General features: G+C 35.2%; 3 protein-coding genes across 4 annotated transcripts; 2 read left to right on the top strand and 1 right to left on the bottom strand.

Annotated features, from left to right (window-relative positions):
* The first annotated feature begins 562 nt into the window (after positions 1-562).
* On the top strand, positions 563-4,118 carry LOC120262410 (U-box domain-containing protein 35-like). The gene is made up of 8 exons (XM_039270511.1): positions 563-816; positions 994-1,115; positions 1,227-1,348; positions 1,418-1,602; positions 1,727-1,766; positions 1,895-2,237; positions 2,500-2,883; positions 3,018-4,118. The coding sequence occupies exons 1-8, from the start codon at positions 603-605 to the stop codon at positions 3,768-3,770; spliced, it is 2,163 nt and encodes a 720-aa protein (XP_039126445.1). The 5' UTR covers positions 563-602; the 3' UTR covers positions 3,771-4,118.
* Positions 4,119-5,184: 1,066 nt separating this feature from the next.
* On the top strand, positions 5,185-8,064 carry LOC120261952 (DNA-directed RNA polymerases II, IV and V subunit 9A-like). Its single transcript, XM_039269973.1, has 4 exons — positions 5,185-5,289; positions 5,380-5,455; positions 6,761-6,919; positions 7,750-8,064. The coding sequence occupies exons 1-4, from the start codon at positions 5,261-5,263 to the stop codon at positions 7,828-7,830; spliced, it is 345 nt and encodes a 114-aa protein (XP_039125907.1). The 5' UTR covers positions 5,185-5,260; the 3' UTR covers positions 7,831-8,064.
* A 240-nt stretch (positions 8,065-8,304) lies between these two features.
* LOC120261395 (oligouridylate-binding protein 1B-like) lies at positions 8,305-15,735 on the bottom strand. Of its 2 annotated transcripts, none has more exons than XM_039269273.1 (12): positions 15,425-15,735; positions 13,376-13,437; positions 13,002-13,104; positions 11,844-11,920; positions 11,706-11,767; positions 11,494-11,581; positions 11,229-11,304; positions 11,106-11,136; positions 10,694-10,813; positions 9,819-9,904; positions 9,511-9,684; positions 8,305-8,926 (listed from the first exon to the last, which is right to left on the bottom strand). In XM_039269273.1, the coding sequence occupies exons 1-12, from the start codon at positions 15,551-15,553 to the stop codon at positions 8,660-8,662; spliced, it is 1,275 nt and encodes a 424-aa protein (XP_039125207.1). In that variant the 5' UTR covers positions 15,554-15,735; the 3' UTR covers positions 8,305-8,659. The 2 variants fall into 2 exon arrangements, with proteins under 2 accessions (XP_039125207.1, XP_039125208.1); XM_039269274.1 differs by having other exon boundaries at positions 9,819-9,901.
* Positions 15,736-16,349: the final 614 nt, after the last annotated feature.

Genomic DNA, 16,349 nt, shown 5'->3' with positions numbered 1-16,349 from the left:
AACTGATGAATGATGGAAAATACATCAAGCTAACCAAAAAAAAAATCACTCGAGATAATAATAATAGTAATAATAATAATAATAATAATAATAATAATAGCATGTCAATGTTTTATTGCTTTTTATCGCCATCATCATCACATACATCCGTCCGCACTAATCTTGGAGCAAAATGAACAGTGATAACATCACTGGGAACCCGAAACACTTATGGCCGTTGAAATTCGAGGCTATTTCCGTCATTGTAGCAAATTTCCCGCCATGCTGTCCCGCGAGAAATCGATTGACCGTTTTTAGGTTTTGTCCCGGTGGATCATATCCAACCCGAACAAGTTGGAAAAAAAAAAAAAACCAGAAACCCTAATTTCAGCAATTCAAACTCTAACTGCTCTCTCCCTGATCATGACCTCCCACTTCCCTTTCTCCTTTTTCATCCCCTTCTTCTTCTCCCCCCTTCTCTTTCCCCTCATTCCCCTTCCCTTCCATTGCACTCCAATTTACCCTCCTTCTAGGGCTTGTGGAAGGGGAGTGGTTTTTTTCCCTTTTTGGGTTTTTCAAAAAGGGAAGGGAGAAGAGAAGCGGTAAAAGGAGGCTGATTTGAGATGCCAAAGGGATTAGGGCATTGGAAGGGGTCTGGAAATGGCATTGGGGATGTGGCTGGAGGTGGCGATCGGCAAGAAATTGTGGCCGTTGCCGTTGATGCAGATAAGAATAGCCAGCATGCCCTTAAGTGGGCTGCGGATCATGTTATTCAGCGTGGCCAAATCTTCATCCTCCTCCATGTTCGCAAGAAGATCTTAACCATTCCTACCCCTGGTTGACCCCAAATCCATGTTTTTCTTTCATTTTTTATTCATGTTCTCTTAAAGTTAAGACCTTTTTTCTTATGTACATATAGAATTTGGTTTCATTTGGATATTGAGATTGATTTAAATAGTTATTACTAATGTCTTCTTGTTGATGAGATGTGTTTATTTGGTTTGTGGAAAACAGCTGGTTTCCAAGTTCCAATTGCTGAAGTGGATAAGGAGATTGCAGCTGCTTTTTATGAACAGATGGATGCTCGAACCAAAGAATTGCTTCTTCCTTTTCAATGTTTCTGCAGTAGAAGAGGGGTATGCATTGGTGGATTTTCTTTCAAGAAATTCCCTTTGTTTTTCAATTAAAATGTTCTCTTCTTCTCTTGTTTCATTATGTTTATCTTCGCTTTTTTATTGGGAATCCAGTTGCAGAGCAAGGAAGTGATTTTAGAAGATACGGATATACCAAAGGCCATTATTGATTTTCTCTGCCAGCAAAGTATTGATAAACTAGTAATGGGAGCATCAGCTAGGAATGTGTTTGCAAGGTACTTGGAAGTTTTGGTGATTTTAATATGACTGTTGAATGGTATTTAACGAGTATAGTCCTCAAACAGGACATTTAAAGCAGCAGATGTGCCGCTTTCTGTTTCTAGACTTGCTCCAGATTTTTGTTCAATATATGTTATATCAAAAGGGAAGATATCTTCTATTCGACCGACAACTCATCCAAATAGCCATCCTCCAAACAGAGCAGCACTCGGGTTTGAGGCTGTTGAAAATCGATTCTTATCTATCAAAAGTATGCCTCTTTCATCGTCTACTTTCATTATTCGGCATATAAATGAGTTCTTTCATTGATTTAGTTGTATTTTTTATTTGGAGATTTATCAACCTGGTACATTGTCTTAATTTATGTCTTACAGGTGAACCGGATGCTGTACACCATTCCGAACCAGCTGCTAGGTAAAGTGATCATAACCTTTTCCAGAAAATAATTGTTTCATGTCATATATAAATTACCCTGAGAAATATTAGATTTAGTTCTTCAAATAGAAGAATTAATTAAATTACATGAATTTTCTTTTTATCAGGTCGCTTGGAGGAAGGCCTACGAATGTTAAGGATTCTGGGTATAACAACAAAAGTAATGAAAATATCATTGCTAGAGTTTCCAAGACGCATCTTGACCATTTCTATCCGAGTGTAGCTTCATGTCCAAGCCCAAGCAGAACAAGTGTTGAAAGCCAACCTAAATATCCAAGGATAGATATCGATCGACAATCACGCCTTGATGAGCAAATGAGGGTCCCTGATTCAAATAAATCTGACAATTCCTATTGGTCAAGTGGATCTAGTTCTAGTGGATATAATAACCATTCAGGCTCTGCTTCCAGTGAAGAGCATAAAAGCCCAACTTCTTTGCCTAAGCAGATGGTATGGTCATTCAGTGTTCCGATGTTCGATTAAACATTTTTCTTAGATGTTAGTGAATTTGATTTGCATTTGCATTTTTACTAAGAGATGAAGTGCTTTGACAAGATGAGTTTTATTTTATTATTATTATTATTATTTTAGGTATTAAGATTATTGAATCAAATAACATAAGATATGTTGTTTACCATAGTTGGTGTTTTCTCAAACAATTTTTGTACCAAGTTTTTATACTCAGTTTTAACAAATGTAACTACTGATGCAGTCCAACTACAAGAACGGAGAAAGAGCCAATATGCCTATGAAATCAAATTCAAATGAGAACCGAAGGCCTCAAGCATTGCATGAAGGACTGGCAGAGGAAAGGAAGTTAGTGACTGAATCTAACAAGGGTGTTCCCAGTGATAAAAGTCCTCATCGTGGGATTCCTGAGGAGATAAAAATGTTGAATTGTTTCTCCTCCGATGTTCGGTATAGAAGATATACCGCGGAAGAGATCAGGATGGCAACTGGTAACTTTTCAGATGAACTTAAGGTTGGAGAGGGAGGATACGGGCCTGTTTTTAAATCCTACCTTGATCACACTCCTGTTGCAATAAAGATTCTTGGCTCTGATGTCTCTCAAGGGATGAAACAGTTCCAAAGGGAGGTAATGTTTACTAATCACTGTTCTTTCGAAGTCAATTCTTCAGTTCTTCTTGATCCTCAATCCATACACAAGAAAAGAAGAAAAATTTAAACCCTCCTAACATTGATGATTGATTCTGGATCTTTTAATATCAGGTGGAGGTGCTAAGCTCCATTCGGCATCCAAACATGGTGCTCCTAATGGGAGCTTGCCCTGAGTATGGCTGTCTGGTATATGAATACATGTCGAATGGCAGTCTCGAGGACCGCCTATTCTGCCTCTCTAACACCGCTCCACTCCCATGGCGCTTGCGCTTCAAGATAGCCTCCGAGATTGCCACTGGCCTCCATTTCCTCCACCAAGCGAAGCCTGAACCCATTGTCCACCGTGATCTCAAACCAGGAAACATACTTCTTGATCACAACTTTGTCAGCAAGATCGCCGATGTTGGCCTTGCCCGCCTCATTCCTCACACTACTGCCTCTGACTCTGCCACCCAATACCACATGACCGCTGCAGCTGGCACTTTCTGCTACATTGACCCTGAGTACCAGAAGACTGGCATGCTCGGTATCAAATCTGACATCTATGCCCTTGGCATCATTCTTCTGCAGCTCATCACAGCTGCAACCCCTGTTGGGCTTGCCCACAATGTCGAGATGGCCATAGAGCGGGGCAAGTTTGAGGAGGTGCTTGACCACAGTGTTCCAGATTGGCCTTTGGAAGAAACTAGGAAGTTTGCAGACCTGGCATTGAAATGTGCTGAACTCAGGCGCAGAGACCGCCCCAGCTTGGCCTCTGTCATTCTACCAGAGCTTAACCACCTCCGTGCATTGGCTGAATCTTCTTCTGAAGAAACAAATTGGGTGCAACATCATGAACGTTCTCTGAGCTACAAGGTAACCTAGCCCTTCAAGAAATAAGACCTGAAAACCATGCTTGCATGCATGAATGCTAGGAAATAGGAATTCTTTGGCACCTGTGTCAGTTTGTAAAAGCGTTGTACTTCTTTCTCTCCTTTCAATATCCCTATAAACATTTCTTTGAAGAAGGTACAGGTAACTAGGACCAGATGATATTGTACTCCAAAGTTATAGGGATTGGTATGCTCTTTACTTATAATAAACAATTTCATGCTGTTTGTTGTTGCAGCAATCTGCAAGATGTTCTAATATGGAGAGTGCCTTTAGATAATGGCACTGTCAAAGGCTTATCCTTTTTTTAAGCACATGAAACAACAATTGAAGTAAACAATGAAGAAGTGGATTTGTAAATGAGATCCAGAGTTCATAGAGTAACCCAATAAGGCCAATTAATGTCTTACTGTCTCCTATTTACTTTGTTTGAGCATTTGAATAATATCAAACACTTCACATCTCAACATTTACCTTCATGTTGGATTTAACCTTCAACATTTACTTCATGTTGAATTTGGTATTCAGCGTTTACTTCTTGTTGGATTGTTTCCAATCAAATTCAGACTTGCACTTTCTTAGTCCAAGTTTTTTTTTATGGTTCTTGAGTTCATTATCCTTGACTTTTGTCTGATATTATTATTATTATTACTGTAATTTTGTCGCACAAAGACAACTCTAATTTGTCGCACAAAGACAACTCCTGCAATATATGTGCTAATATACACACACACACGAGCAAACCCAATCCGATGACGTTCGTGTACAATGTGTGGAGAGAAATAGAAAGAGAATTTGAAGAGTGTTGGGCTTTTTATATATTTTTTTGGAGAGTGCAAATGAATTTGAACGGCTTGAATCTGGCAATCTAAAATTCATAATATGTTGCACACTGTTTATTTTATTTTTTATTTATAAAAATTACTATTTATTAATTATTGTGTATCTCATTTTTCTACTCATAAAGATTATTGTGTATCTCACAGTACATTCGCTCGATTTAAAATGAATGATGGCTCAACCCCTCTCTCTCTCAATATATATATATATATATATATATATGCAAAGCAAGCAAATTATTATCATATATATATATATATATATATATTTGATAAAGTAAACAAATCATAAAAAAAGTACATAAATAAAGAGTTAATATCTTAACATATTTATATTGTAATCCTAAATAAACTATCAGAGGTTCATGGCATCTTTAGATCCTAGAAGTCATAGGCTTATAAATAAAATTTACAAATAAAATAAACAAATAGTTTTATAAACTCCAGAAGATGAATGATAATTTCGATATTTTTAGGGGGTAATAAATGAAAAACCATAAACTCACGTGTTTGGCACGTGCATAAAGCACTGCATTTAAACCCCCTCAACAAACACTGAAACCGCCTTCCTCCCCCTTCAACAAACACCAAAAGCAAAAAACCCTCCAAACTTCAGTGCGAGAGAGAGAGAACGAGAGAGAGGCCATGAGCACTATGAAGTTCTGCTGTGAATGGTATTAATCTTGCTTAAATTTTGGTTTTTTCCTTATTTTTTGGGGTTTTTTTAATGGTAAATTTTGTTATTGTTGATGGGATATGGATAGCAACAACATACTGTATCCGAAGGAGAATAAGGAGCAGAAAACCCTACTTTTTGCTTGCCGCAACTGTGAACACCAGGTCTTTTTTGTCAAAATCCTTTCTTTGTTCTTTCTTTGATTATTCTCCTTTTTTTTTTCTTGGTTTTTTTTTGGTTGATTGTTTGTGTGGGTTTCTTGTTAGTGTTTTGTGGCATATTTGTGCTTTGTCATGTGGGTTTGATGTCCTTTAAAAGTTCCATTTTGATCTTTTTTGTGTTTTGATTATCGGAGGCAAACGTTTGGAGAAATTCCTTGTGAATTAGGTTTAGGAAGATAATGATGGACATGGCCTTTGATCTGAATGCTTTGTTTGTAGGAATTGAAACAAAGTTCAGATTGATTATTGACTGCTTGTAACTAATGTTTTCTAAAGTTTTTTTACTTTTTTTTTTTTTTTAAGAAAAAAAATATATTTTCCTGGTTGTAAGATGAAAGGTTTGCTGAGATTTTTAGTAGCCTTGAGATCAGTTTTTTTAATAGCCATGATTCAAGACTAGATTTTAGAGCATGTTTGTGGATTTATAATTTTTTATTAAGATATATATATGGTCTATTGTTTCTCTTCCATTATTAGGTCATGTCCTCTGTTTCATATTTTGGCCCAATTTTCATAATTTTGAGGTTTATATGATATTTGTTAATTATTTTATGACCTTAATAAAGTAGCATAGTCTTACAATAGATCTTATTGTATTTGATGTGTTATTATTGATCTCTTACTATACCTTAAGTTTCATGTAAAGAAATAGCCTAAGATTATGCTTGATTCATCTGGAATTTATTGGGATTTCTTTTCTATTACCATGGACTAAAATAAAACCAAGTTCACCTTACATCTCTTCGTTTTGAGAAGAATCACTAAGCAAGTCTGATTTGTGCCTGGTTCATTGGATTTGTGCAATGGTTTGCACGTTAGGAATTTCAGTACTCCATGTTTCTTTCTTTCTTTGTTTCTTTATTTATATAAATGTGCGTAAGCCACAACTCTCAATCATTATTATGAGAGGGAGTTGAACCTTCAACCTCTCACTTGGCAGGGAAATGAATTGCCACTCTTCTATTGTGAAGGTGGTGATACTTCATATTTCTTTGGCAACCATTTCTTTTATATCCATTTATGTTTTTTTAACTTTCAAGGGTGATGATTTGGTGGATCCTGACTCATTGCCTACTACTTTGTTAATTTTAACCATATGCAAACCAAAACTTCAATTCCTATTTTTATCACCAATCATGACATCTTGTGCTCTTTGCCTTATAAATAGTGTAATGAACTGCTTATCCAAAAATAGCCTAGTGTTTTAGAGGTGGAAGCTTTTGTCATAAAAGTTCAATCTGATTGCAGGAGATTTCTAATGACAACTGTGTCTATAGAAATGAAGTTCTGCATTCTGTTGGTGAGCGTACTCAAGTTCTGCAGGATGTAGCAGCTGATCCAACTCTTCCTCGTACCAAGACTATCAGATGCACAAAGTGCAATCATCCGGAAGTTGTCTTCTTTCAGGTGAGATTGCTTCGTCTTAATTTTTTCATAAATATTTATGTCTTCAAATTGTGTTAATCTTATACTTCTTCGCAAACTTTAATTTCAAGCTAATTTATCTTTTAGGCAACAAGAAATTAGCTTTTTCTGTTAATACTTTCTTGTTTGTTTGACATCGTTTTTCCAGTACTAGACTAGAAACATAATTGATCCGTAATATTTATTTCATCATTGTCAATGGTTTGCACAATGATTTATGAAAGAGTGATTAAATGATATGGCCAAAGCATGATATCATGTGTATAAAATGCGATTTCATGACAAGCATGCATTTGAATAGGTTGAGTCGATATTATATGGAGATGCAACCTTCTCATCATCTTTCTGATTTCACTAAGTTAACTGCAATAGAAAGCATGCTAATAGGAAATAGACCGATAAAATAATAATGAGTTAATTTTGGTTGTCTCGATCTTTCAGCTGTGGCTTGAGAAGCTGATTGGCCATGCTTGCAATTTGGTGCTACTATGTTTTACTAAGATTTTGTCATCATTTGACTGGTCTTGTTTCTGTTGTTTCTCTACACTGGATTGGTCCATTCTCAGAAAAAAAAAGGAAAAAAAAAATCTAGTGAAATATGATCACATAATTAAATTTTTGTTCTCTTTCTCCTTACAACAGAAAAGTTGGTATTTTATTTCTTTTTCAATTTTTCAACTCAAAAATTAAAGGATCAATCTTGTGGTTTGTCTACATTTATCAAAAAAAAAAAAAAAACAAAACAAAACAAAAAGTTCATTCTCTTTGCTTCTAATGTAAGCTGATATTAATGCAACACTTGGATTCTGCAGGCTGCTGCGAGAGGGGAGGAAGGTATGACGCTGTTCTTCGTGTGCTGCAATCCGGATTGTGGTCATCGGTGGAGGGATTAATATGCTTTTATGATGTCTAAACTTCATGTTGGCATCTCCTGTTGTGTTCTTCAAACTATGAATAATGTTGACTTAGTATATCATCCACATACTGTGTCTTATAGTGGTTCAGAACCATCTCTTGGCTAGTTGCAGTTCAACACTTTGAGCTTCTAGTTCATTTGCTACTCTCTTGTGTTAGAAACCACGAAAATTATCAAAATCGAATTTTAAACGTATGTTTTGCTTGTTCTCTCTTGGCTAATATCATGCCTAGATATGATCCAAGAAAAGTTTAGTGTTCCCTTTGATGCAATTAGGGAAAAATTAGTCATCAACTGTCAGGTTAAAACACAGAAATTTACATATAAATACCCACATAAACATCATAAAAAATACACATTACATCAAAATGCAACAGAACAGTGTCTCTTATTCACATTATTACTGCTCATCTGATAAAACAACCAGCATAAGCACACCATGCCCAGAATAAAAGTAAAATAAAAACACATCACTCCCATTCAAGTTTTCCAGTGCCATTAAAGAGATGAAATTTACAAGGCATGCAGCACAAATCTGCCCGTTTAATACACCAAACGCTATAGGAACTGATCGACACAAAAGAGACCTCTGGAAATAAAAACAAATACAAACAACGAGTTACTGAATAAAAATATCAATCAACACCTCTCCAAACACTCCCTACTCACTTTCGGACACCAATACAACAACTTCCACCATAAAGGAGACAAAGGGTATGAGAACACCGAACTGTAAAAGTATAATGGAGAAACAGAAACAAGAGCCTTGTATGTCAAACTCTAATATGCGAGACATCGCTAGATTTCTAGTAATACATGAGCTGCTGCGCGGCCACATTCTGGAACCCGGCATCATACATTGCGTCACTAGCGCCAGTGCCAACGCCCATTGCTGCCTGCTTGAGCCCGTGCTGGCCCTGCATTAATGCCTGACCAGAACCCATCCTGCTCAATGCCAGAGATCGCTCATATGCCAGGAGATCAGTTGCCGAGAGTCCAGGGAAAGGGGCAGCAGGAGGGGGCAGAGGTGTGGAGCTGGCACCTGCTGGAGTAGGTTTGCTGCCCCACGAACACTGGATGGGATGATTGGACATTTATGATCAGCAAAGTAGATAGAAATAGTACTTGAGAGTTGAGAGTGAAGGCCTTACCATGCAGTCCATGACTTAATTGGATTTAACATAAACCCCAGATCCCAGACTATAATTTGGGCACTATGTTTTTCTACTGTAAACACAATTGATTCATTAACAAAAGTTAAAACTTTATATTAACGATATTAAGATTTTTATTAATTCAAATTGGGTTTAGGTCATATACCTCTTGGCACAATTCAGGTTCAAGCTGGGGTCTATATTAATGCAATTCCTGATTTTTTATTAAATGTCACATTATGAAATTTACTTATAGATCTATACACTAATCAAAATCTGAAATTGCATGTACTCCATAACCTCCATGAGTGTGCATGCCCACTCATGGAGTCAACATTAAACTGAATTTTTTGAAATTGCAGTTTTACTAAATCTCCCTCCCTCTCCCTCTCCCTCTCCCTCTCCCTCTCATTTCTTCAGCCCCAAGCAGCACTATGACAACAATGATACACACACAAACACAAAATAAAATAAATTAAAATAAATTAAACCAACTTCTATACCTTGATTGGCTTTCCACAGAAAATCCGGGCGTTTCCCATCTGAATAGCACGCGCAGCTTCTGAATGAGTGCTGTACCTCACAAAACCAAATCCTTTGTCTCGCTGCAAACGCACTTCTTCAATTGCACCAGCATCAAGGGCATGGAAAAACCGATGAAGATCAGGTTGTGTAACCTGTCACAAGGTTTTAATCAGAGATCTCGTTAAAACAATGTTTTGGCAAGTAACTATATTTGAATATTGAAAACTTGTGTCAATGTTCTACAAAATCTGCAAAAGCACTATATCAATCAGCGAGAGCCACTTGCCTCAGGGGCAAGGTTGCCCACATAAACAGTAGTGTACTGTGGGTTATTCTCTGGGGCATCATCATTTGCAGTCTCTTGACCATCTTCTGCATAGGAATTTCTCAACTAGGTAAATACAGGTGTTCATTATGAACTTAATATATATATATAATAATATATATATACAAAACCATGATAACAAAACAAATTGAGCCATTTGCAACATAAGCTTCCTAAAAACCAGTAAGAACTGACACAAGCCTTTCATTAAAAATACCACCATATGCTTGCCAATAGGTAAACAAGAACACCGATGGAACATTAGAAATAAACAAATTTCCAGAAGAAGGATTATACATTTTGAGCAAAATGATAGCAGCTTGGTCAAGTTGCCACATTATCAATTGCAGGATGAGGCGTGGGATGTGAATGATACATCATTTGACAAGATGGCATTTTGAGTGTTACCCATATAGAACTTCAAAAGATTGAAACTCAAAGGTAAATAGAATCATAACTCTATCTGCTCTAAGCTTTTAGTTAGTTGTTTGCTCACCATTACGATATTTCTTACTTGCATTTAACAACATCATCTCCAGTATTTCATACTCAACAACCAATTGAGCATAAATATATGAAACATGATATCAAAAACAAAATAAATCCATAATTGTCTAACCCTCAAAACTTTGAGAGTAATCTTTTTTATTAAAACACAAGAAACTTTTGGTATTGGAGCTGCCTTCATGAAACACAAGCAAAAAAAAAAAAAAGTAAACCAGGAAATATAAGGCTTTTGTTATCCCTTTTGGACATTCTAATAACAAAAAATAACCAGCTACAGCTGTCCAGAACACAGTTTCCATGAACAAATCAAACAAACAAATCACACCTACCAGATGATCCATTTGTTAGTTCCACAACACTCTTGGAATCCGAGTTTAGTTTGTCTTCATTAGTACCAGCGCCCTTTGTTGCCCAATTGCAACGGATCTGCCTACTACAGAGCCACTTACCTGCATGGTACAAACTTATAAATATAGGAACTTGCATCACCAAAAACATTGAAAACAGAGAGGGGATGCCTTTCTCAGCCCAAACTAAATTTAACACGGAGATGAACATCAGAGGCGGGATGCAAACACAATAAGCTGGTATTAGGCTGAGAAATCTCCAATAACTTTAAATGTTTACTTATTAATGTCCAATCACCAAGCTATACGCCCAAGAAATGAATTATATACGAGCTGATGAATTCATAACAGGAGTGGGCAAGAATAAATTCATGATTACAAGTTTGGAACATACCAGTCTGTTCGTTTATGGCATTTTGTGCATCCTAACATTAAAAAAAAAAAACAAAAAACAGATTACGTCAATAATTATACAACTATCAACAGAACAATCTCAACTCGCAGTCAGTCCATCTACCTGCTGGCTCCTGAAAGACACAAAACCAAACCCCCTCGAACGCCCAGTCTTTTGATCCCACATAACCCTTGCATCTCTGCAACACAAATAAGCTTGATATATTCCAATCTTTGGCCAAACAACGGATTGAAAACACAATTTTGATGCCAGATGAAAATATTCCAAAATATTTGCATTCCACACAAATTAGTAGACACTAGATGAGCATTTACTTTATACATGTAACAGAAACTTTAAAAAAACATAGATTCCAGATGAAACTTACGAGCAGGTTTGATATGCAGAAAAACATGCAAACAATGCGGCATCTGTAACCTCTGGGCTAAGATCACCAACAAAGATGTTGTAATGCCCTACAGAAGATCACAAACACTTCAGGGCAATGCCACTTAATACAAAAGACTCAGATCAATTCTAAACTCAATGAAGATATGGTATGAGCAATTGAACATAATAACAGCAAAAATAAAAACTAACCCGATGTGTCCTCTCTCTGCCCACTAGCATATGCCCAATTAACCTTAATTGGTTGGCCAAATCTGCAATTCACACGGCGCAAGATAAACAACTACACACAGACTGAAAACAACCTAAGCCTTTATTCTGTTTGCTTACAAATGCCTTCCGTTGAGGGTCATAATTGCAAGTGCAGCAAATCTTCGATCATAGTAGTCTACAAAACCATATGATGACTGCAAAACATGCAAGTCAAAAAATGCTCTTAATCAATCATCATGTCTGTATTATTAAATTTGAGTATTTTATATACCAGATAAATATAAATGGCAAACTGCATGTTGGATAAGCAAGCATTACCATAACACCATTACATCTAATATAAACAGCTCACAAATTAACCAGTATGTACTATGACACAGTTTAAAGTGACCTTAAGTTTTCACTTTAAACATGACCCTATCTGTGTCATAACACAATTACATCTAATAAAAAGCCATAATTTAAAGTGAAAACTTAAGGTCATGTTTGTTTTGAAAATATTTTTGTGGCTTCATTTTTTTTTATAATGTAACTTTTTCATTCTTATGTTATGTACTTAAAGAATTTATTTATTTTGATTATTTTAGAGAACAAAATTTTCGAAATTAATAAAAGAGAAAACATGACTGTTACAATGAAATCGTACATATCTACCAATAACACTTATGGTATATTTGTTAATTAACTCTTTCTTTCTTTCTTTTTTTTGTTAACCGACGAGAAGTAAGATACTGAGAGCCCTAAGTTTCTACCACTTGAACCAACCCATGTTGGTAATTAACTAAAAATTTTAACCATTATGGTTTGGCATTCATTTTATATATGTTTGTGGAGTGTCTTAAGGAAATATGGCTTTTTATGAGGATCTGGGTAAATTGGTAATTATATATTTATTTTAATATATTTAAAAAAAACCCTTTTATGTATTCAACTTTAATTTTTTAGATCTTAGTGTACTAAAATAAAATAAAATATGATGCTAAAACAATATAGCAAAATATTTTTAAAAGACAACTCTAAGATAAGACAAAGCAATGATAAGCTTAGGTAGTTATTTGAATAGATTTTTAGCCATCATAAACCTAGAATTTTACCAAATAATAAAATTAATAAAAAAAATATTATTGCTTAAAACATGACAAATACCTAAAGTTTCAAACACAATATTACTTAATTAACCAGCAATAAGACTACTGAATTTTATGTGAAAATCACTAACTTCCTGCAAAATTACAAAGAAGCCTGAATAACTACACAATGAGAGCAAAAACAAACCTTCTCTTTCCTAATCAGCTTGCAGCCTTCAACCGGACCAGTACTCTGGAATACCTCTTGAAGAAGAGCTTCAGTAACATGATTATGGACATTTCCAACATACCTGCATTTCACCCATAAAAAAACAAAGTAAAACAAAAAAAAAACATATAAGTTTAGAGTTGAGTGTCACAATTAAACAAATTGAAGGCAAAGAAATAAACCACCACCCCTTATCCAACTGGAAAAATTTAAGATAACAGGAAAATGAACTTTAGAATGGAAAGGAAAATAAATGCAACAAGAAAAGGGTAAAGAACATAATTACATATATTTGCAGAATAAAGCAAAAAATAAGATTACTAAAAGTAAATAAAATGCCATTCAATACTCACACACTGCGGCATGTGGTTGTATCAAAGCCAGGAGGCACATTTCCACTTGGCATTGGCTCTATCTGCAAATATGGAAGCGCGAGAGGAGATTGCAAAAGAATATCAGTGCAAAGAATATTAGTGCCTTGCGATAGCTTCCCGAAATTAAAGTTAAGGGCATTCAATAGATGATTGCACAAATCAAACTTGCAGGCAATTCAACATGATAAAATAAATAAAAAATCTTCTATCAATGAAAAGAAATCTACTTTACTTCAACAAAACATTTGATATTGGTAGAATTAGACATATCACCATAAAAATATACATTAAAGCCACACCTTAGAACAGCAAAGGACCAACACTATTGATCTATTAGTCTCATTAAAACTGAATAGTGACTAAACATAACAAGCGAGAACACCAGGATAGCCACATTGCAACAAGATCTCAGTGAGAAAGATGAATACAACAAATCTTAAAATTTTTCAATTTACACAAAGATTAGCTAGGCAAAAAACTATAGGTAAAAAAGTGCTTAACTTAATCAACACATAAGTTGTCCCAAAGTAATAAAAATAAAAATTAATTAATTAATAATTTAAGAAAAAAAGCCGCTAATGTAACTATTATTACATGTAAGTAGCTATCTCATATTAAAACAACTTACGCGTAAGCACTCACTTTTACAGCACCACCACCATGGCATCACTAAAGCTATCTCATATTTAATTATAAAAACATACAAGTATAAAAATATCTTTAAAATTTTTTACTTTAATATTTAAAATTTTAATTATAAAAATATTTTTTTAATTATAAAATTAAAGAAATATAAAATATTTTTAAATTTAATAAATAGTTTATTAACTTAATTAATTGCTTTTGCCTGAATTAATTTTTACGAAAAATATTAAATACTTAGGGTTAATAATAGACTATGAGATAATCTCACCACCCTATTTACATTATGATTATACTCCTCAACTTACATCAAACATTAAATCAAACCAAACAATGAAAAAGTAAATACAACATTTCCAATTACAACAAACTAAAAAACATTGATATAATTTGAAATATAGTATTTTCATTTACACTGTAATTTAATAAACTGCCCCTAAATGTGGCGGAAATTCACTATAAAAACAAAATTGCTGTATTTCATGCAAAAAATAGAATGAAAACACCCGCATAGAAATTAATGTCCAGAGTCCACAATCCTTCGAGAGCAGTAAAAAAAATGAAGCAATTAAAAAGTTAAAATGCATCAGAAAAAACAACCAGTACAAGATATTGAACCTTGAGTAACAAAAAAAATGTTATCTTCCTTTTTTTAAAAAAAGAAAAGGTTTACAACAATAGTATAGGCTCATCATATAGTCCTACTTGACAGCTATTGGAAAAAACACTCTTAAATCAAATGCAAGATCTCAAGAGCTGTCCGACACTCAAAATTCCCACTCACAACAAAACAACGAACACAAAGAACATATCTCCACCACAAAACAACAAGTTCTATATGTGCCCAAAGAAAAAAAAATGAAAAAAGGGCTTCCTCTCGATGCGTCAACCACAAATTAAATAGGAAATGGAAAAAACAAAAATAGAACAAAGCAATAAAAAATCAAGAACTAAAAACCTTAATTCTCAATATCTTAAAGTGCAAAACGCCTGTCAATAACATAAAACAAGGATATAAAAATTTATTGTAACACAGACAAATAAAAGACAAACCGCAAGTAAAATAATCAATTGCACAAAACATTATCCAGAACACAAATTCATTGGTAAAGCACAGCTAAATCCCTAAATTTTAAATCAAAAGAGAACCAAAAAAACCTTTATTTAAACAGAACGATCATTATTCTTTCGAAAAACCCTAATCCACTCGAAACCACCAGCAAAAAACCCAGCCATGCTTTCAATAAAACCCCTCAAACAATCCAAACCACAAAATGATCCAAAATCACAAAAAGCAAATCAGAGCTACAAACCTCCCAGTAAAACAACCAACCACTCGAAAACCCTAACCCAATCAAAACCAGCATGATCGAGGGATGAACGGACCTGAGGATGGGCGGCGAGCAGAGCGGGATGGTGATAAAGCGAAGGCTGCTGCTGCTGCAGCAAAGCCTGCTGCATCAGCGCTTGCTGCTGCTGCTGTTGCTGCTGCTGCTTCAGCCTCTGCTGCTGCATTCCGAATCAAAACTCCGGAACCCTCGGACCGAGATCGGGATCGGAAATCGGAAGCAAAGCCAAAGGCTCAAGCTTGGATCGAGCAAACGAGACGAATCGAGAGGAGGAGAATGGAAAACCCTCGAAATCGAGGGAGAAGAGAGAAAGAAGAAGGGTTGGGGATCGGGAGTGGAAATAGAAAAATGGAAATAGAGAAAACGATAAATGCGGGAATCTATACCTCGAGATGGAGAGAATTTACGACGATGAACGGTGGATGATGTGATTCACTGGATTTCAGCGTTGATGAGTATCCTCCTTTGGATAAAACTTTAGAGATTTTTTCACTTAGTGCCCCTTGTTAATTATTAGAATTATTTTTAAGAGATTTATTGCCCATCTCCTGACCTTTTTTTTCCCAATTATTATTCATTTTTTTATTTGAAAAAGAAATTCATTATGTTTTGGGTGCAGTTAATTAGATTTTGGGCAATTTAAGATTGGTTTAGTTTAGATAAATGTAGGGGTCTAGATAAGTATAGGGCTGAGAACGAACTAAACCGTTAGTAAACTACTCAGAGTTTTGTTCGAAAAAGTAAATAAAGCAGGCCGAAAGATGATTTTTGAGCTTTAATAGTTAATTGAGCCGAGATATTCAACTTGTTAAGAGTTGCTAGCTTATTCAATTAGAGGCCCACGAGCCTACTCATATACAAGTTGGTTAAGAGATTTGCATCCTCATAAAAACTCTAACATGTTTAATGAGCTTATTAAGGACCCGAGCTTGAGCTCATTTTGTTTCAAGCTCAAATTCGAG

The sequence above is a fragment of the Dioscorea cayenensis genome, chromosome 5 (genome assembly GCF_009730915.1).
Source record: "Dioscorea cayenensis subsp. rotundata cultivar TDr96_F1 chromosome 5, TDr96_F1_v2_PseudoChromosome.rev07_lg8_w22 25.fasta, whole genome shotgun sequence".
In the NCBI taxonomy this organism is placed as follows: Eukaryota; Viridiplantae; Streptophyta; class Magnoliopsida; order Dioscoreales; family Dioscoreaceae; genus Dioscorea; species Dioscorea cayenensis.
The sequence above is the reverse complement of the archived record's forward strand: the minus strand, read 5'-3'. Positions and strand labels throughout refer to the sequence as shown.